Source organism: Bubalus kerabau, chromosome 21, assembly GCF_029407905.1.
Source record: "Bubalus kerabau isolate K-KA32 ecotype Philippines breed swamp buffalo chromosome 21, PCC_UOA_SB_1v2, whole genome shotgun sequence".
NCBI classification, from domain to species: domain Eukaryota; kingdom Metazoa; phylum Chordata; class Mammalia; order Artiodactyla; family Bovidae; genus Bubalus; species Bubalus kerabau.
Window position 1 is genome coordinate 27020570 of NC_073644.1, and position 21954 is coordinate 27042523.

At 35.4% G+C, this 21954-nt stretch overlaps 1 protein-coding gene across 1 annotated transcript in view; it reads left to right on the forward strand.

Annotated features, from left to right (window-relative positions):
• The window catches only part of CCDC178 (coiled-coil domain containing 178), a 387324-nt gene that overhangs the window by 86572 nt on the left and 278798 nt on the right, over positions 1-21954 (forward strand). Inside the window, exons 11-13 of the mRNA XM_055558994.1 lie at positions 5130-5225; positions 5378-5514; positions 14440-14623. Coding sequence (XP_055414969.1) covers positions 5130-5225; positions 5378-5514; positions 14440-14623 — 417 coding nt within the window. The remainder of the gene's footprint in view (positions 1-5129; positions 5226-5377; positions 5515-14439; positions 14624-21954) is intronic.

Genomic DNA, 21954 nt, shown 5'->3' on the forward strand with positions numbered 1-21954 from the left:
CTATAGTTTTTATGAGTTATATGGGTAAAATGTGATAATGTGTAAAATTACAGATTGCTAGTTTTTTAGCCATAAGATTTTAATCTCTTTTTATTTTATTGTGTGGCATATGTATAAAATATTAAGTAACAACATCTATGAATTTGGCTTTATTTCAATTTTTATTTTAGAGAAATGGTTCATGTTATCTAAATATTGATTTCAAACATATGCTTGCTATCATTTTAAAGATTTTAAAAGTATTCTCAGGTTATGAAATCTATCAGGAATGGATGATTACTTACACAGAATACTTTGTAAGCATCTGTGAAGATGATTTTAAATGGTTTCTCATTTGACCTATTGAAACAATGTATTATATTAAACCATTTTAAAATTCCTGGGGTGAACTCTGCTTGGTTATGGTTTATTGTTCTTTTAATTTACTGCTGAGTTTGATTTGTAATTATTTTATTTAGAATTTTACATCAATATTCATAAATCAGCCTGTATTTCAGTGTTCTTAATTTGTGCTGTATTTGACAGATTTTCTTATCAGGATTATACTGGCTTTATAAATGAATTGTGAAGCTTTTCTTCCTTTCTTATTACCTGGAGAATTAATATAGATTTAAGTAAACTTTTTCTTAAAACTTTAATAGGACACCTTGGTGAAAAATGATCATTGTTTTTATTTTTTTCAATTGTTTGAATTATTGCTTTATTTTTATGGACAGTTGTTTTACTTTGTCATTATTAGTTTTATTAGGATATATATTTCTCCTTGATGTCTCTATAATTTTTGATGGATCTAGAAATAATCAAAGTGGATCAAAATTTTCAAATCTAATATAACATTATATAAAATGTTCTTTTATACTCATCTCTTATTTTTAATTATATGTGTATTTTTCACTTTCTAAATGAAATTGTTCAAATTTTTAAAAATTGAATTAAAAAGTAGAGATGACTCTTGGATTAGCAATTCTACAGTCTTCCAGCTTCTGAAATAGTAATGTATGTTTCTGTAGTTTAATTTTCTTTTTATTTCTTTAGGTTTATTCTCTTTATTTTTACTTTCCACCTCCCTATTTTGAATGCTTCATGTTTTGTTTTTGAATCTTACCCTAAGCTACATTGCATTTCTTGTTGTACTTTGCAGGAAAAGCCCTTGAAAGGATTTTCTGTGTTCATTGTTTCTATTTCTCTCCTTACATTCCCACTTTAGATGATTCCCAGTCAGGCTTTCACCAGTACACTACACTGTAATTGCTGCTAATGGATCCTATTTCCTTCTTTACGATCCTCATAAAATCTGGTGGAATTCATTACACAAACTATTATCTTAAATTATTTTATACACTTTTTAAATGGCACAAATACTTAATGTTTATCCCTTAAAGTTTAGAATACACTCATGTGAGGAGCAGAAATTACTGATCTATGATCTCACTATTTAAATGTAGTCACTGTTAATATTTTGTTTTATATAGACAGACCTTATGATATATTTTGAAAGGATATTATCATATGCATAGAATAATTGATGACATTTCTCCTTATATAAAAACTTACTGCAAAATCATATTTTAAAATACAACTTTAATGATTGAGAGTTTCTTAGACTCTTATTGCACATTTAAGATGTTTTCAGTTTTTAGGTATTGTAAACAAAGCTGTGATAAATGTCTCTAAAACTTTTAAATATTAATATAAGTCCTTATTTGAACAAAAATATTTTAATGGAAAAATAATAAAAGTTGAATTGTGCCAGTGTTAATTCAAGTAAAAGCTATATGCCTTATATTCTGATAAGGCTTACATGATTTACCTGCATTTTAATATTTTTTTCCAAATTCTGAAAACTTTTCACTTTGCCCTTTTAACAGCTCACTTTTTAATGAAAATATTTCCATTAATTGAATTAATTGTTCTTATCTTCAGTTAATATACATGTAGCACTTGTCTCTGGAAACTTTTTTCTCTTGGCTTTTGGAACACAGACTATTCTTCTTTCTTCTTACTTTTCTGGAAGCTTGTTCTCAGTTTCCTTCACCCATGTCTCTTTATCTCCCCAAACTCCAAACATCTGAGATTCCAGGGGCTTAGTCTTTTATTATAAGCTTTGTATATCTAACTGCCAACTCAATCTCCCTTTAGATGTTTAGTGGGTATCTCAGGCTTTACTTTTTGAAAATTAAACTTGATGTCCAGTTTCTTCATAGCCTGCAATTCGAGTTTATTGCTGCTCAGTCCTTGCAATTTTTCAGACCAAGTCCCTCAAAATTCATGTTAGAATTATATATTCATTTATGTGGAGAGTTACTTGTCCAAAGATGCATATATTCAGTTTTCATAGATCATTACAATTTTTTTCCAAAGTAGCTATACGTTTTCTACTCAGACCACTGTGTGTGAGAATTCCAGCCTCAGATTAGCATTATCATCTAATATTATCTTTTATTTATCTCTAACTATAAGACTTTTGTTGAATTTATCCTGTTGTGGTTTCAAATTTGCATTTCTCTGATGACTCATGAGGTTGAGAATTTTTAAAGCAATTCATGTAGAATGTTGTTTTAGTCTATCATAGTGTTGGACTCAGATTTCTCCTCCACATTATAGTTGTGACCTTCACTTTACACCTTTTAGATGCTCAATTATCTTATCTGAAATACTAGATGTGTGTTAATTTAATATGTTAATACTCTACAGGAGAGATTAGGGATTAAGGTGTTGATTAAAGGGAAAGTACTTCGTTCAGTTGTCAAAATTATTCACTGTATTAGTTCAGACCACCAAATACACATGCCTGCTCTCAGATTTGTAAATGGATGATCAACCATTTTTCTCTAATATGGGCTTTTCTAAAATCTTCACTCTCCTCTTGAATTCAATTAGAACTTCATGTCTTCCTGGGTGAAAATTCATGGCTTAGGAGAAAATTTTCTGGGAAGACGTTTTGTACTGGGTGAGCACTGTATCAAAAAAATAGAGACATCCTTGCAAATGGAGTCACACAAAAAACTAACAGATAGGTGAGATAATGACAATTCTGTGGGAATGAGGATTTGAAAGCATTCCAGATCAGTGGAATGCTCTGGTGGCTCCCTTTGGTGGCTTCCCAACTGATGGATTTCTCCCTAATAGATTAATATGATAGTCAAGATTAATATGAGCCTATTATTATATAATAGACTCAGACTCATTGGTAAAGAATCCCACCTGCCAAGCATGAAATGCAGAAGACCGGAATTCGATCCCTGGGTCAGGAAGACCCCCTGGAGACGGAAATGGTAACCCACTCCAGTATTCTTGTCTGGAAAATTCCGTGAACAGAGCAGCCTGGTGGGTACAGTCCATGGGGTTGGAAAGAGTCGAAAGAAACTGAGCACACAAGGCTATTATGAACCTGGAGGAAGGATTAGGACAAGTTCAAACACACAAAGCTCACACCTCTCACTCAGATTAAACTGTTTATCTTAATAGGTGCTCCCCATTTCCTGCAAGCCTTCTTTCAATTTTCAAAGTTTTGAAAAAGCTAATTTTGGCTTTTTTTGAGCCAGATTTCTCATTACCTTTATGGAGAAGAGCTTTCAGATGTTTTTAATCCACCATGTCTACCGATATCCTTCATGAGGACTAACTATATCTCAGATTTTTCTCAGTCTTAACTTCTCCTCCAGTGTTGTTTATGTTGTCTTTTGCCACACAACTTTTGTAAAATATGCCATTGGATACATCACAAATCTTGGTTTGTTTGGAGAGGTAACATTCTCTTTCAGTCCAAGATTATGCAAATAGAATCATATTGTTTAATTTGTACTGTTTTTGTGTTTGTATTTAGGTTTCCTCAATCTGAAATTTATGTTTGTTATGAAGTCAGTTGAATGTGAAATAGAAATATCACTTTTTTTTCTTTTAAACAGAAGTTCTATATTATTCTAGCCCATTAATTAAATAACTTCTTTCTCACTGAATTCAAATACTTCAAAAAATGAATTCAGATTGTGAGGCTCTAGTTTTTCCTTCTTTCTTTATTGCAATGCCAAAAATAAATACTCCTTTAATATAGTGGTATTATAAGATGTTTTAATATCTGGTAGCAAGTTTCAAATATTCTTATTTTTCAGATACCTCTTGTCTAGCTTCACATACATTTCTTCCATATGAATTTCATTTCATGAAGTTTCAAAGGAAATACTCCTTTTTATTTTGTCTATATTAATTTTGGGATAACTGACAGTATATTAAACATTTTTATGAAATGTTTTTTCTTGACATGACGTAGTGACTAAACAATAACAACAAGCTTCTAAATAAGAATTTTTGTTTGCTTTATTATAGGTCCTCCCTTTTGTGTTGAATTTATTTCCAAATATTATGTTTTTGAGAAAAGTTTTTAAATATTGTCATAATGCTTTTAACAGATTACTACCTTTGTAGGTAAACACTATTAATTCTCTTATGCTATCTCCCCCAAATTTATTTATTGTGATCTTAAATAGAATATTTTACCTTCCTAGGTATTCAAGCATACCATCTAAAATTGAAGGCACATATTCATATTCAGTGTTATACTAGTAACATTTGGTTTCTTTATCCACTTGGATTTAGCTAAATTTCACAAAACATGATTAATAACAGTGGTGATAAAAGATAATGTGGCCTCATTTTTTAGTTCAGTGGGCGTGGGTTCAGCATTTTATGATTTATTTTGATATTACATGTTGGTTCTTTATATTTGGGTATGTTTTCCTTTTGCTAGGTGAAAAATTATGGAAACTAGTGAGTTTGTCAATGGCTTTTTTGTGGCATTTTGGCCATCTTCATGTTATTTTCTTCTTTAATTTGTTGATAGCAGTATTGGCAATTTAAATTTTCTAATTTTTATCAATTCTTAAAAGTAAAATATGTTCTATCTTATCAAGATTAATTATTCATTTTAATACTGTTAGACTTGCTAAATTGTATTTGGAATCTTGCATCAGTTTTCATAATGAAAACAGCCTGCATTGTTATTTTATAATATTTTAATTAATATTTAAGTTACTGTAGTTGCATAATTTGAAAGATAATTTATTTCTTACTTTACAAAAGAATGGAAAGCACCACAACTTATTTTGTGTATGTATGTATTTTTTCTTTAGCTAGATGATTTGAAAAGGCTTTATGATCAACTACACTGGAAGAGAAAAATTTATGAAAGTGAATATTTGGAAGTACTTAATAATTTTTATGCCACGGTAAGTTGATGTTTCTGTATTTCCCACTAGAGCTTCATTCTGTTTTCCCAACTATTAGCTTATGCAACTAAAAGTAATTTCATTATTACACATTTTTTTTCTTTTTAAGTTATGTAAACATGTATAAATGATTCTGTTTTTTTTTTTTTAAGAAATCAACATGGGATACTGAACTTTCTAATATTGCAAAGGATTTTTCTGATATTTCAATAGCATGTTCTCAATTGGTGGAAGAAAATAAAAGACTCAGTACTGATATTGACACTGTACTAGGTTATATCAATGACAGGTAATACTGCCAATATGCTTGTCATTCTTATGTAACATATCTAATATGTTAAATATGATAAATGACTTCATCTTGTGTTCCTTCATTTGTGGATGGTGTAATGGTGTTTGTGTTTATGATTAACTCACATTTTATTTCTATCCCAAATGTTGCTCTTTAATCATTCTGAATCCCTTTAGAAAAATTAACATAGTGAAAAAATGATCTTATAAGAAGTTTTACACTCATTCATATCACTTCCTTTTAACATATTCTCTTATACTCAAAAAACACTTTAAAGTATGTCTAATCAATCTCATGATCTCCTTCAGTCAATACTCAATTCTTCCCTGAAACTGATAAACTAGATTTCTTGGCTCATAAACCTATGAATTTTCTTGATTCCTCTTTTTATTTCAACCCTCGCAGTCAACATGTTAACAGGAAATGTTCCACATACTAAATAAATTTTTAAGCTGTCTGCTTCATTCTACACCAGAAGAACTCTGGTACAAACTGAACTTATGGTGTTTTCCAAAACTGGTTTTGTGTAGCATCGGTGGTATAGTGGTGAGCATAGCTCCCTTTCAACGCTGATTTTCCTGCAGTAACTATGTTCCGTTTTTAATGTATTATCTACATTATGGTTAGTGCATTCTTTTTTTCTTCTAATTTTTAAACGTAAATATGATCCATTGCCCTCCATACTTAAACTGATTTTAGCAGGGTGAGGGGACAAAGGTCCCACCTTAATGTATCCCACAAGGTCCCTCAGTAGGCAGGTAGGCCTGGTTCTGCAACACAAGGTTCATCCTTATTCAGTTCAGTTCAGTTCAGTCACTCAGTCATGTCCGACTCTTTGCGACCCCATGAATTGCATCCTTATTACTTGGTTCAAATATAGAGTCCTTACTTCAGCTTCTCCTCCTTGTTACTTTTTTTTCTCCAGCCTCTAAGGTGTTTTTATGCCAATTTCTTTTCAATAAATGTTTTTCCTTTAATTTCTTCTTAGTAAATTGCTGTCTATCCTGAAGATTACAGCTGAGGAGTCAGTTCTGGGAAGCTTTCATTGATTGTCTGGTTAAATCCAGTTCCTCTAGTATGTGTGTAGATGGCACATTTTCTCTTCTGCTTCATATCACTTGTCAGATTTGCAGGGTTTTTGTATGTAAATATTTGACTTGTGTCCATCTTCCTTAACAAATGGGAAGACATAAGCCATGGCCATATTTTCTTCATCACTGAATCTTCATCATCAAGCATAGTTCCTGACCCATACTATGCTGCTGCTGCTGCTGCTGCTAAGTCACTTCAGTCGTGTCCAACTCTGTGAGACCCCATAGATGGCAGCCCACCAGGCTCCCCTGTCCCTGGGATTCTCTAGGCAAGAACACTGGAGTGGGTTGCCATTTCCTTCTCTAATGCATGAAAGGAAAAGTGAAAGGGAAGTCACTCAGCCGTGTCTGACTTTTAGGGACCCCATGGACTGCAGGCCACCAGGCTCCTCTATCCATGGGATTCTCCAGGTGAGAGTACTGGAGTGGGGTGCCAGTGCCTTCTTCCCATGCTATGCTATCCATTACTAATTATTGAAAGGAGGGGAAGCGGAAAGAATAGAGAGAGGTGATGATGATACTGGGCAGTTGTATACGAAGTTTGATACGATTTCTTTGTGCTTATTTTATCTTTGGATGATAGAATGAAACCGTTTGTAAAATTAATCTGTATGTTAAACATACTATTTTAAAGAAAGCAAAAAGAACATTGTTTTTTAAAGGATAACCTAAAATTGTAGCTGTATACTTTATTAAGAAAGAGAACCAGGGGAGAAGAAAAGTCTGAAAGGTTGGTAAGCTAATAACAAGACAGCTCTGGAGGAAAGGAAAAGAGTGTGAGAGTTAATTTCATTAGATTATCCAGCAGTAATGAGCATCTGCCAAGACTTAGGGGTTCGTGCAGGCTAAATTGTTTGTCATGTCCGACTCTGTGTGACCCTATGGACTGTATGCTGCCAGGCTCCTCTGCCCATGGGATTTTCCAGGGAGGAATACTGGAGTGGGTTGCCATGACCTTCTCCAGGGGATCTTCCTGACTCAGGGATCAAACCCACGTCTCTGTCTCCTTCATTGGCAGGTGTGTTCTTTACCACTAGCGCCACCTGCGAAGCCCAGTGGTATACAAGTATAAAGGTCTATTTCTCATTCGTTCTGAAGCCGAGCTGTGTCTGCTTGTGTGTGCTTCATGTTATTTCTGCTTCTTAGATCCAGGTGAAGGATCAGATCCCTCTAGGGCATGTTGCTTTGGTAGCACAAGTGCATTAGTGAGATCACTCAGTGGCTCTACAGCTTCCATAAAAGACGAAAAATTTTACTTCTGTTCATACTCCATTGACCAAAACAAGTCATATGGCCAGGTCTAATGTTAACCAGGCAGGAAGTCTAATCTTAAAAAGATAGATAATGAACTATTGGGAACACTAGTACAGGAAGTGGGAATGTAACCATGGTTATAGAGAAGAATTTCCATAGTATACATTATGCTTGTTCATGTAATACCTTAAGATGTCACTTACTAATTTCTTTTCTCAAATTTGTATCTGAAACTTAAAATTAAATCAGTGATTTTATCAGCAGATTGAGAAGAAGCAATGTTGAAGAGAGAAGTGGTGAAAGGTTTGCAGAATGAAAGAGAAATTGAAAGATGTTCAGATAAGATCATAGCTGCCATGTGTCTAAGTAATGTTCCAAAAGAAGAGAAAACAAAGGACCGAGGCAAAATGTGATCACATAAATCAGCGGTTCATATGTCACAGAAGTTCTTAGGATAATCTTGTTTTTGCAAGTCTCTTACTAAGATAGATAGATGCAAAAATACTCATTTCCAAATTTCATTTGTTTACGTCCAAGTCTTCTAAATCATTTTATGATTCTTTGTTTTTTGCAGATGTTTAAAGCTTATCTTTCGCTTCTTAAACATGATATGAATAGTGATTTTACAATCTATGTCTGATAATGTAAATATGTGTAATTTTGTTATTTGCTTCTGTATCTTATTCTTCTAGCTGATGCTTTTGCTGTCTCTTACCCTTGTGTTCTTGGCTATCTTTAACATGAGTTGTCCATTTTCTTTTGGAAACCATATGTGGAAAATCTTTGAGTCCTAGGGAAAAGTTGTTAATCATTTGCATCTTTGTATTTTCGAGAGTGGTTCTGCTTTTCAGTTTGTTTCCTTGGATATGCCCAAGACTTTTTTTTTTTTTTTAATTTCCCAACCTATGATATTCAAAGCTCCATTTTATCAAATTTCCAGGGCATTCAGAGCAAAAGCATCTTGTATGATCTTTTTAGCAGCTTGATTGTAATGCATATTTAATGTAGAGAAGAAAATGTAAAATGTACAAAAACAGACTGAAAACCTAAAATCATGTCAATAAAAGTAATCACTATTAATATATTGCTATTTCTTTCTTGATGAAACTGTGTGTTCTGATTTTATTCCCATCATGGTATAGTTGAATTCTTGTCATATTGTTATACAGATTTCAAATACATCATTTAAATATCTAAATATCTATACAAAAGTCATATTATATGGGTGAACCTTAATTTTTGTGAGAATTACTCTAATATTTAGATTTTATTTTTATGACTTATTTTAAATATATATGATTTTTTGTTTAGAAATATTTCTTAGCATCATTGCTATTTACAAATGTTAAATAGATTTATAGGAGAAGATTGGCTGTAATACTTTTAAGTTCCTAACACCTCTCTAAAACTGCTTTCCAGACTCTACCACTTATTGAAGCTGAGCAGTACATGAACTTGTTCTACTATGCACCTATGCTAACATGAAGATATTAATTAAATAATTAAGTATATCATCTATTGTTCCTATATAGTCTATTTATTAAGTGGAAATATTAAAAGATAGATGCAATTTTCAACAAACTTTGTTCGGTACTCTGTGTATAACAAATATCTGCAAGACCTTTCGGTGATGATGATGGTATATGATTACTTACCTTGGAGTAGCAGTGCATAATTTAATAATTTTGTCTTTCACATAAGCCAGCATCCATTTACCATGGCCCCTTTGTATCTGGGACTTTTGATGTGAGCAAATAATTTTACTTGATTGCTTACTCACATGACAGGCTTCAGCAACCCACGTCAAGGAAATGAACTTGTTTAAGATGACTTGAAGTTGATTCATTTGGATTTAGTTTCCTGAAGTTAACTGTGTGGTATGAATTTCTATATGGCCATTTTCTTACATTTAAGCTCTGTAAAATATTCTAAATACCTACTTCTAATGCTCTGCCATACCTCAGACAAGAAAATGCCACTTAACTGCAGTGATCCAAAGGTGGGATTGATCACTGAGGGAAAGGAGCAAAAGGCTATTGAACACTATAAAGACAGACTGATATATTTTATGAAATATGTTTATCAAGAGTTAACAGGATGGTAATTTATTTGCAGAGATAGCAGTTAGAATATGATTGAAATTGTTGAACAGCCTAGAATACTTAGGATGAGCCCTAGAATACTTAGGGTACTGTGTTTTTCATACTCGTGTAGCTATATCTTATCAGCCTATTAATCTGAGTTACTTCTTAGGAGTATAGATATAGAATATGATTTTTTAAGCATTTAGCAGCAAACTTTTGAATGAAAATGCTTAAGCTCTTTTGGTTTTACTTTATTTTTTAAGTTTTCAGATATTAAAAGGGAGAATGGTATATGCCCTATTCAAACTTAACTACTCAGAGATGCATTAGCCTACTTTAGACTTTTTAAAAAGGGATTGAAATCTTGCAAGTAAATAGCCCTTCCTGTTTCTGTTCTCTCCCTCTTCAGAAGCAATCAAAATCTGAATATGGTCTCTATTAAAGTACGTATTAGAACTCGGATTCTCAGTTTTTAGACCTCCAGATTCCTAACCATCTTGTCTTCTACCTCACACGAACCATCTTGTCATTTCCAACATTGGAGTTACCTGCTGATCTTGATTTTAAGAATCCACTCCCTGACAACCAGAACCTCTCTCTTCAGCTTACTTCCTCTCGTACTATGTCGCTGCGGCAATTATATCACCCTTTATGATGATTAGTCTCTCATCCCTAGTGTATTTGTATATCCCCTTCTTGTCTTCCTTCCTTTTATATACAATCTACTTGTAATCAAAATAAGCATTCATTTAAAATAACTTCCAAAACTTTGTTTCTATGACCTGAAAGTATATCTTTGGACTAAACCAGGATCCTAACAGTTGATTGTGGCTAAGAAGACGCAACTGTGCTAACTACTGTCATCATGGGTGGATACTGGTTTGGTGGCCCCTAAAAGGTTATACAGGAGAAGCAAATGACAACCCACTCCAGTAGTCTTGCCTGGAAAGTCCCATGTATGGAGGAGCCTAGTAGGCTGCAGTCCATGGGGTCGCAAAGAGTTGGACACGACTGAGCGACTTCACTATCACTTTCAAAGGTTATAGAAGGCGAAGCCTCTTTATGAAAGAAGGAGCACAAAATTATAATACAGAGTGCCCGTAGCTATTTTAATGTCACTTGACAGAAGATAAATTATATTAGAAAAGGAAAAATAGAGAAAACAGTCTTATAGACTGTTGTGGTTATAATATCTCATTTTTGCAAACTTAACAAAAACATATGACCATGTAAAAATACCATTAGGGGCACTCAAAGGACTTTTTAAGGGCTAGGGGTCAGTTAGAGGCCCTCATATTTAAGCTTCATTAACATTGGAATACATTTGCCCTTGAGTAGAACTTAAATTCTATGTCTGTAAGTCTTAAGCGATATTTAACATGCCAAGAAATTTCTAGACACTTCAGTTTTTTTGACAACTGTTTCATATCCTCTCATTCACCTCAATCCTAATATGCACATTACCTCATTTTAAGCTAATAATCTCCCATTGTAATTCATAAAGAACATACATGCAATTAAATGGGAATTACCTTTTCTCTTACTAACCTATTTGCATCTGTCTTCACACATTCTGATACAATAATGGAAGACTCTTCTGTATAGGTAGAAAAAGCAATGGCACCCCACTCCAGTACTCTTGCCTGGAAAATCCCATGGATGGAAGAGCCTGGTAGGCTGCAGTCCATGGGGTCACTAAGAGTTGGACACAACTGAGCGACTTCCCTTTCACTTTTTACTTTCATGCATTGGAGAAGGAAATGGCAACCCACTCCAGTGTTCTTGCCTGGAGAATCCCAGGGACGAGGGAGCCTGGTGGGCTGCCATCTATGGGGTCGCACAGAGTCAGACATGACTGAAGTGACTTAGCAGCAGCAGCAGCAGCTTCTGTATAGGAGTGCTCACTACCCATGTACTTGCCACATGGACGCTACTCTCGCTTAATACACTCAGAGGCTTGACACAATTTTTTCCTCTTTTCCATGAATCATTGTTATTTTTCTCTATTTTAATACTTTATTAACATTGTATAATATTGCTCAGCTTATAAAAAGCAAACACAAGATAAAGCAGAGCACAGCATCTCCAAAATGCCCTTCCATTCTTTGTGAGAAAAATCTTATTCAAATAGACACTCTGGTTTCCATAAACTCACACCTCAGTTTTTATTCAATCCATATTCATTTGAACAAGGATTTTCTCAAGGTATCATATTCTAGATCTGAAGTGATTTTTTCTCATTAGTTTGAAAGTATTATTCATTTTATTCTTTCATTTAATCTTTAAACTATTGTACATACGTAAGGTGTATATCATGATGATTTGAATGTACGTAAGTGAAAGTAAAGTTGCTCAGTCGTATCTGACTCTTTGCGACCCCATGGACTGTAGCCTACCAGGTTCCACTGTCCATGGGATTTTCCAGGCAAGAGTACTGAAGTGGGTTGCCATTTCCTTGAATGTACATAGTGAAATGATCATCCCAATCAAGCTAACTAAGACATCATCTCATGCAGTTACCTTTTGTGTGTATGCGTGTGGTGTGAAAGTGAAGGTTACTCAGTTATGTCCAACTCTTTGCAACCCCATGGACTATATAGTCCCTGAATTCTCCAGGCCAGAATACTGGCTATTGAGATATACAGTCTTAGCAAATTTCCTGTATTTAATACAGTATTATTTTTACTATTATTAATTATAATCATCATGTTTTACATTAAATCTGAGCTTACCTGTATTTCATTTAGTTTTGCTTGATAAGACATCTGATGATATTTGGATATCATTTCTTTGTAGATAATCTGTTTTTTTCTGTCTGGGAAGTTTAGAATTTTCTCTTCCTATTTTCAGAGTTCTGAAATTTCACAGTTGCACACACATCTACAGGGGTGTGTGTTTCTGAGTGTCTAATATATCCAGTTTAGTACTAAGTGGGACTTTTCAATTTAATGACCCATCCTGGTTTTCAGGACTGGAAATTTTTCACATAAAATTTTGTTACATACACCTCTTATCATTTTATTTAAAATTTTTTCAGTGTTATTGAGGTACAAATGACAAAATTGTATACATTAAAAGCATAAAATGTGACGATTTGACATACATATACTTTGTGAAATAATTACCAGACATCAGTGACCTCACATAGTTACTTTTTTTGTTTCTTTTGTAGTGACTGTCCTTAAGGCCCTAACTGCTGCTTTGCTTTCCAGTTCCATTTCTATTCTACAAAAATGGTTACCTCATTTGTGAGTGTAACTATATATACTTTTTGTATTTTCTTATATTGTATGCCTCAGTGATTTATATTTGGAGCAAAGACAGTACCCAGTGTGGGCAGTAACTGCCATAGAACCTAGTGGACAACCAGTCTGTGGACAACTAGTATGGACAGCTAATATGGACATCTAGTGTGCCATCGGAGAAGGCAATGGCACCCCACTCCAGTACTCTTGCCTGGAAAATCCCATGGACGGAGGAGCCTGGTGGGCTGCAGTCCACAGGGTCGCTAGGAATCAGACACGACTGAGTGACTTCACTTTCACTTTTCACTTTCATGCATTGGAGAAGGAAATGGCAACCCACTCCAGTGTTCTTGCCTGGAGAATCCCAGGGATGGGGGAGCCTGGTGGGCTGTCGTCTGTGGGGTCGCACAGAATTGGACATGACTGAAGCGACTTAGCAGCAGCAGTGTGCCATAGGGAGAAGGCAATGGCACCCCACTCCAGTACTCTTGCCTGGAAAATCCCATGGATGGAGGAGCCTGGTAGGCTGCAATCCATGGGGTCACGAAGAGTCGGACACGACTGAGCAATTTCACTTTCACTTTTCACTTTCATGCATTGGAGAAGGAAATGGCAACCCACTCTAGTGTTCTTGCCTGGTGGGCTGCCGTCTATGGGGTCGCACAGAGTCGGACAGGACTGAAGTGACTTAGCAGCAGCAGAGGTGTGCCACAGAATCTTGTATTCTCTGTGTCTTTGAGAATCTTACAGTGATATTAGTGTCTTACCTTCTTTTTTCCCTACCAACTCTTTTCCCTTAGCTATTGGTTTTCTTTTTGAGAGTTTTAGTTGTTTTCTTTTGTTGAGTTTTGTTGTTTCTCTTTTTCATGGGCTGAATTTTTCTTGAATTTTATTATTCTTAGTAGCAATGTTATGTAGGATTAGAAAGGATGGGTGGCTATAGAAGGAAATCAGTGCTCTGAAATTTGAGCATCTTGGTTTGCCAAGCCTTTCTTATTAATATGCTTTTTCTCCTGATATTGAGCACAGCTTAACAATTAGAAGTAGCCATCAGGAGAAGCAGAAAAAGAAATGGAATTTGGGGATGTATTTTTTCTCTTAGTTTAGATTAAGTATATGGTCATTTTGTATTTTTGGCAACATAAAATACGATTTTGTTCCCTTTTATCGTTATTAAATATATTTGCCTCAATATATCCTCTTTTGGAATATATCAATATTTATGCTTTATTTATTTTTTTTTTACAGTATAAGGAAAAAATCAGAGCTTGAGTCCGAAATCCAATCTCTGTTGAAAATGAGGTCAAGGAATGAAGAGTTTCTTAAACAACTATACAACGAAGCTTATAACATCGGTGCTATTTTTCACCTAACCAGATTTAAAACAGAGGAATTAGAACAGAAAGTAGCAGAAGTGAGAAGAAAATTCAAGGTTTGTGTCTCTGTGTTCTTCTTAGTTATGAAAAGGGTAATGAGCCTGAACTTTATTGATTTAATATTGATAGATTTTCATTTAAGCTGTATTAGTTTTTTTCAGAAAAGTCACTCCTATAAATCAGAAGAAAAATCAACTTTTCTTTAGAGGTCAGCCTTAATAGAAGAGAAATGGGGCTCAATGTAGCTAATCAACACTTGTGCCTACTCTTTTCTATCACCAACCTTAAACTAGCTGGATCACCAGAAGAGAGTGATGCTTGGTTCAGTCTCCTCCTACATATCTAACGTGTAAAATAGTTCCTGTCTCTGGCAGGAAGAAGGGATGATGGGAAGTGCCCTTGCACCCATACCAGGGAGTACCTACATTAGACCTGCAAGTTATTAGCTTCCAGAGTACCAAGCAATTAGTTGACCGCAGCGCTGTGGAAACAACTGCTTATAGACCTCAAATTCACTCCTAAGTGAGAGAGATGACAAATAGCCACTCCCTGCCACTTGAAATAGAGACTAGCAAAGTCAACTTCATTTTACCACACCTGAAGGACCGCTTTAACAGGCTACTTTTGTCCATCACACATCACATCCAAACCTCTCCCATCTTTGACATTTTTTTGGTGGGGGGTGGGTGGCTGTTCTGGGTCTTTGTTGCTGTGAGCAGACTTTCTCTAGTCGTGGTGAGCAGGGGCTACTCTCTAGTCACAGTGCTAGGGCTTCTCATTGTGGAAACTTCTCTTGTTGCAGAGCATGGGCTCTAGGGAGTACGGGCTTTAGTAGTTGTGGTGTATGTGGGCTAAGTGCCCTGCGTCACGTGGGATCTTAGTTTCCAGACCAGGAGTTGAACCTGTATCCCCTGCATTGGCAGGAAAATTCTTAAACACTGAACCACCAGGGAAGTCCCACAGCATTCTTTTTTTAATTAAAGATTTTGGTTATACAAGTATCTGTAACATGTAGAATCTACATGTCTGTCCAGGCCCTGTAGTAGAACTATTTTCAGTGAAGACTTTGTCTTGTGCTATCTAACCTTAGGGCATGTAGATTGCCTTCCCATAAGCGGTTCTGTGTTGAAAGATCAGGGTTTTCTTCCCACACTGAGACCAGCTGTCCGGCTGACTTGGTGTGCTGTGCCTGTGTCTCGTCCCATGGGTTATGTATTGAATGGGATTCTAGTGTCTTATATATTCCAAAATTAGTATAATAAAAACTATATATAGCAAAAATTAATCTCAAAATTATTTTAGAAATGTGGCAGTGATTATGTTATTTATAATTTAATTTTTCATTAATATGTGTGCATCTATGGCCATCGATTAATTTCTTAATTGAAACTGTCAGTGAAGATGCCATGCACTGATCTGGCCATTTAACAATGATTTGTTTTTTTCAGTTGACAGGAAGCCCTAATATTCATGTATTTGTCCCATAGCTGTCAGAACCTACTTTAATTCTTCACATGTATTGCTTCACTAATCTGAGGCACTCACTTATTAAGAAGGTTGTTGTATTGAACTGTTTATTTTTTTCTAAATTTTCCTGATGCCATAAACTACAATTTGTAGGTTAAGTGCAAATTTGATTTGACTCCACTGTGCTTGCTTTGCCAAGGCAAAGTGTCTCTCTGGCTAGATCAAGCAGAAATGCAGGAGTTGTTCATCAGATTCTTTATCACCCTGTGGTAGCTGAGAGATAACTAGAAGGAAGTAACAGAATGAAATTACTCCATTCAGTAAATACTCCCTATTGTTAAACATGTCTGCTAATCTCTGAATTGGATATATATAGGACACTAAATTTCTGTGATGTATTTATGTGTCAGAATGGTGGTAACTTAAAAGCAAATTTATAGCTAGTTCTTAGATAATTTGTATTTGTAGTAATTTATTTTTTATAATTTCTCCCTTTGTAATGAATCACTGTATTTCATTGACTAATTAAGGAAAGTCTATATAATCTTCTGAGTCAGGGCATCATGTTTTCCTTGCAGAAAATTTTGTGTATTTGTTGATCCTGGCCTGAAATTAGTCCTTAGTACATGTCTTCCAGAAATTAATTACAACCAAACCACCTCTGAGCTAGATTTGAAAAATAACCTTCTAGTGTCTTAGAAGTAGACTTTCTGAATTTTCTTTTTCAAATGCATCATAAAATGCCCCAATAAGTTTTAGGCAACTTAGACTAGAAACAACTCTGAACAATCAAAATATCTAGCAGTTTCTGGAATTTTCCAGCTGTTGCAAATGATTTGCCACAGTATTTCCATACATTCAATCCTAATAACTGGTCTATTCAGAAAAGACGTGATTAGCCAAGTCCTAGTACCCTTGCCTGGAAAATTTCATGGTCGGAGGAGCCTGGTAGGCTGCAGTCCATGGGGTCGCAAAGAGTCGGACACGACTGAGCGACTTCCCTTTAACTCTTCACTTTCATGCATTGGAGAAGGAAATGGCAACCCACTGCAGTGTTCTTGCCTGGAGAATCCCAGGGATGGGGGAATCTGGTGGGCTTGCATCTATGGGGTCACACAGAGTTGGACACAACTGAAGCGACTTAGCAGCAGCAGGATAAAATTAGCTAATAGTGATGGGAGATGAATCAATAAAAGGGAAAAGTGTGTTCAATTATGGTGTGATCAGAAAATCATCCAGTGTTATCTGGAGAATGTGATATTGTAAAAAATAAATCTTGAAAGCTCTCATCAGATGTTAAGAACTTCTTAACACTTCAGTAGAAGATTTCTTTGCAAGCTGCAGGAATTTGCAGGGCTTTTTGCTCGGACATATTGCAAATTTGGTAGAAAAGTAAAATATGAAGCCACTCTGATTCCAGAATAAACTTATAGTGTTAGAACTAAGTGGAAACTTAGTAGAAAAGAAGGATGGCAGTAGAAAGTGTGACAGAGTTTTCTGCAAGCTTATTAAATGCAGGTCTCTTTATACAAGTTAATTTAACGTTCATAATTCTGTGTGGTTGTTTTTAATATGCTTACTATGGAGTTATTAATACACCTATTTTAGAGTGATTTTCCAAACTAGCATGGCTTTTAGGTAGCTGTGGTGACTTTGGGGACAAGATCTTCTGATGCTGGTCTTGGAATAAACTAGTCAATCGGATACTAACTAAACATACACTCTGAACAACAAAGATTCAGTTAGGTTCAAAAGTTCAAAATAACCATAGCAGGGATCATTTTTAAGACTTTGGGTTTTTTTAGGGTGGCATTAGGGTTACAGCAAAATTGAATTGAATGACAGAGCCTTTTAACTGCCCTAAAAATCTTGTATGCTCCTCCTCTTCATTCCTCTCCCCAAACCATGGCAACCACTGATCTTTTACTCCATACTTTCACCTTTTCCACATTGTCCTATAGTTGAGATCATGCAATAGGTAGCCTTTTCAGATTGATTTCTTTCATTTACTAATATGCATTTAAGGTTTCTCTGTGTGTTTTCATGACATACAGTAGCTCATTTCTTTTTAGCACTGAATAATATGCTACTGTCTGGATGCCACAGTTTATCCATTCATCTATTGATAAGTATCTGGGTTGCTTCCAAGTATTGGCAGCTATAAATAAAGTCACTATAAACATCCCTGTGCAGGTGTTTGTGTGGATCTGTGTTTCCAACTCCTTTGCATAAATACCAAGTAATGTGATTGCTGGATCTTACAATAAGAATATAGTTTTGTCTTAGACCAAAACGTCTTCCAGAGTGGTTGGATCATCTGTTTATTCTGTGAATTTTGGAAGACTGTGCCTCTCAAGGAATTGGTGATTATCTAGGTTATATAATATTTAATCAAATAATTTTTCAGTGTTCCTTTATTATCCTTACAATGTACATGGGATTTGTAGTGATGTCTCTTTTTTCATTCTTTTCTTCTGCATATTTTGTATTTATTTTGCTGCTGTTTTTATAGGTTTCTAAGGTGGAAACCTAGGTTTTTGATGTTAGATCTTTCTTATTTTCTGATATATGTATTCAGTGCTGTGAATTTGCTTCTTAAGTACTGCTTTTACTGCATATCACAAATTTTGGTAAATTATATCCCCATATTTATTTAGTTCAAAATATTTTAAAATCTTTTGTGCTTGATTCTTTGACTATGTATTATTTTAAAATGTGTTTCAGTTCAGTTCAGTTCAACTCAGTCACTCAGTTGTGTCCGACTCTTTGCAACCCCATGAATTGCAGCACGCCAGGCCTCCCTGTCCATCACCAACTCCCGGAATTCACTCAAACTCACATCCATCGAGTCGGTGATGCCATCCAGCCATCTCATCCTCTGGCGTCCCCTTCTCCTCTTGCCCCCAATCCCTCCCAGCATCAGAGTCTTTTCCAATGAGTCAACTCTTCGCATGAGGTGGCCAAAGTACTGGACTTTCAGCTTTAGCATCATTCCCTCCAAAGAAATCCCAGGGCTGATCTCCTCCAGAATGGACTGGTTGGATCTCCTTGCAGTCCAAGGGACTCTCAAGAGTCTTACCCAACACCACAGTTCAAAAGCATCAATTCTTCGGCACTCAGCCTTCTTCATAGTCCAACTCTCACATCCATACATGACCACAGGAAAAACCATAGCCTTGACTAGATGGACATTTGTCTCTACATATTTTGGAATTTTCTGGTTATCTTTCTGTTATTAATTTCTAGTTTAATTCCATTGTGGTCTGATCACAGATATTGTATGATTCTGTTTCAAAAATTTAGATGTTTAATGGTTATTTTTTCTTTTTTTAAATTGAAGTGTAATTGATTTACAATGTTGTGCTAGTTTCTTGTACAGTAATGTAATTCATATATATATATATATATATATATATATATATATTCTTTTTCACATTACTTTTCCATTGTAGTTTAGTTCACTTCAGTTCAGTTCAGTCGCTCAGTCGTGTCCAACTCTTTGCGACCCCATGAATCGCAGCACGCCAGGCCTCCCTGTCCATCACCAACTCCCAGAGTTCACCCAAACTCATGTGCATCGAGTCGGTGATGCAATCCAGCCATCTCATCCTCTGTCCCCTTCTCCTCCTGCCCCCAATCCCTCCCAGCATCAGGGTCTTTTCCAATGAGTCAACTCTTTGCATGAGGTGGCCGAAGTATTGGAGTTTCAGCCTCAGCATCTGTCTTTCCAATGAACACCCAGGACTGATCTCCTTTAGGATGGACTGGTTGGATCTCCTTGCAGTCCAAGGGACTCTCAAGAGTCTTCTCCAATACCACAGTTCAAAAGCATCTTGTTCTTTGGCACTCAGCTTTCTTCACAATCCAACTCTCACATCTATACATGACCACAGGAAAAACCATAGCCTTGACTAGATGAACTTCTGTTGGCAAAGTAATGTCTCTGCTTTTGAGTATGCTATCTAGGTTGGTCATAACTTCTGAATGTTGAGCTTTAAGCCAACTTTTTCACTCTCCTCTTTCACTTTCATCAACAGGCTTTTTAGTTCCTCTTCACTTTCTGCCATGAGGGTGGTGTCATCTGCATATCTGAGGTTATTGATATTTCTCCCAGCAATCTTGATTCCAGCTTGTGTAGTTTAGTAGAGGATACTAAATATAGTTCCCTGTGCTATACAGTACATTCTTTATCTATTTATATACAATAGTTTGTATCTGCTAACCCCAAACTCCTAACTTATTCCTCCCCACCTCCCTTCCCCTTTGGTAATGATAATTTTTTTTCTATGTCTGTGAGTCTGTTCTGTTTCATGAATAAGTTCATTTATGTCATATTTTAGATTATACATATAAGTGATATCATATCAAATTTGTCTTTCTCTGTTTGATTTATTTCACTTAGTATTTAATCCGTACGTCCATCCATGTTTCTGCAAATAGCATTATGTCATTCTTTTTCATGGCCGAGCAGTGTTTTCTAAGTGTCACTTTTAATGCTATGTGAAAAAGACAACATATTATGTCCTTAGACTGTTCTAGGCCACAGTAATATGGTCTATAACTTTATAGTTTAGAAGTTTGTTAGTTTCCTTGAGTTTTTTTTTCCCCAAATATTTCAAGCAACCCGAAACTTTTTTTAGAGAAAAATCTTGGCTCTCGCTTCAACTATTTGTTCATTTCTGAATCAAAGTTTATAGACCCTTTATTTGACTAAAGTAAAAGTCAGAACCTACTGACAAGTCCATTTCAATTAACAGAACAAAGCTTTAATAAGCCAAAATTTGATTTGTGCACTGTACAGCTTCTATCCCAATTCCAGGTAAGACTGATGATTTTTTTTTTCAGTTCTTAAGTTTATTTTTATTGGAATATAGTTGCTTTACAATCTTGTGTTAATTTCTGCTATACAGCAAAGTGGATCAGCTATATGTATAATACAACCCCTCTTTTTTGGATTTCCTTCCAATGTAGGTCATCACAGAGTATTGAGTAGTATTGAGTACTGTGCTATACAGTAGCTTCTCATTAGTTATCTATAAATGTCAATCCCAATGTCCCACCACCACTTCCGCCTTGGTATCCATACATTTGTTCTCTATATCTGTGTCTCTATTTCTGCTTTGCAAATAAATTATCTGTATCATTTTTCTAGATTTCACATATGTGCAGTATTATATAATATTTTTCTTTCTCTTTCTCACTTCACACTGCATGACAGTCTCTGGGTCCATGAACATCTCTTCAGATGGCATCATTTCATTCCTTTTTATGGCTGAGTAATATTCCAGTGTGTGTGTGAGTGTGTGTGTGTGTGTGTACAGATTTATCCATTCCTTCATTGATGGACATTTAGGTTGCTTCCATGTCCTGGCTATTGTAAACAGTGCTTCAGTGAACACTGGCATGCTTGTATCTTTTTGAGTTACAGTTTTCTCTGGGTATATGCCCAGGAGTGCATTTGTTAGGTCATATGGTAGCTCTGTTTTTAGTTTTATAAGAACCTCTGTACTGTTCTCCATAGTGACTGTACCAATTTACATTCCCAGCAACATTGTAAGAGGGTCCCTTTTTTCCATACTTCTCTCGAGCATTTATTGTTTGTAGATTTTTTGATGATGGCTCTTCTGACTGTTGTGAGGTGCTACCTCATTGTAGTTTTGATTTGCATTTCTCTAATTTTTAATTAGTGATGTCGAGCATCTTTTCATATGTTTGTTGGCCCTCTGTAAGTCTTTTTTTTGGAGAAATGTCTATAGAGGAAAAGAGACAGTCTCTTCAATAAGGGATTCTGGGAAGACTGGACAGCTACATATGAATGATGTTAGAACACTCCAACACCATACAGAAAAATAAACTCAAAGTGGAATAAAGACCTAAATATAAGGCCAGACACTATAAGATATTAAGAAGAGATGGCAAG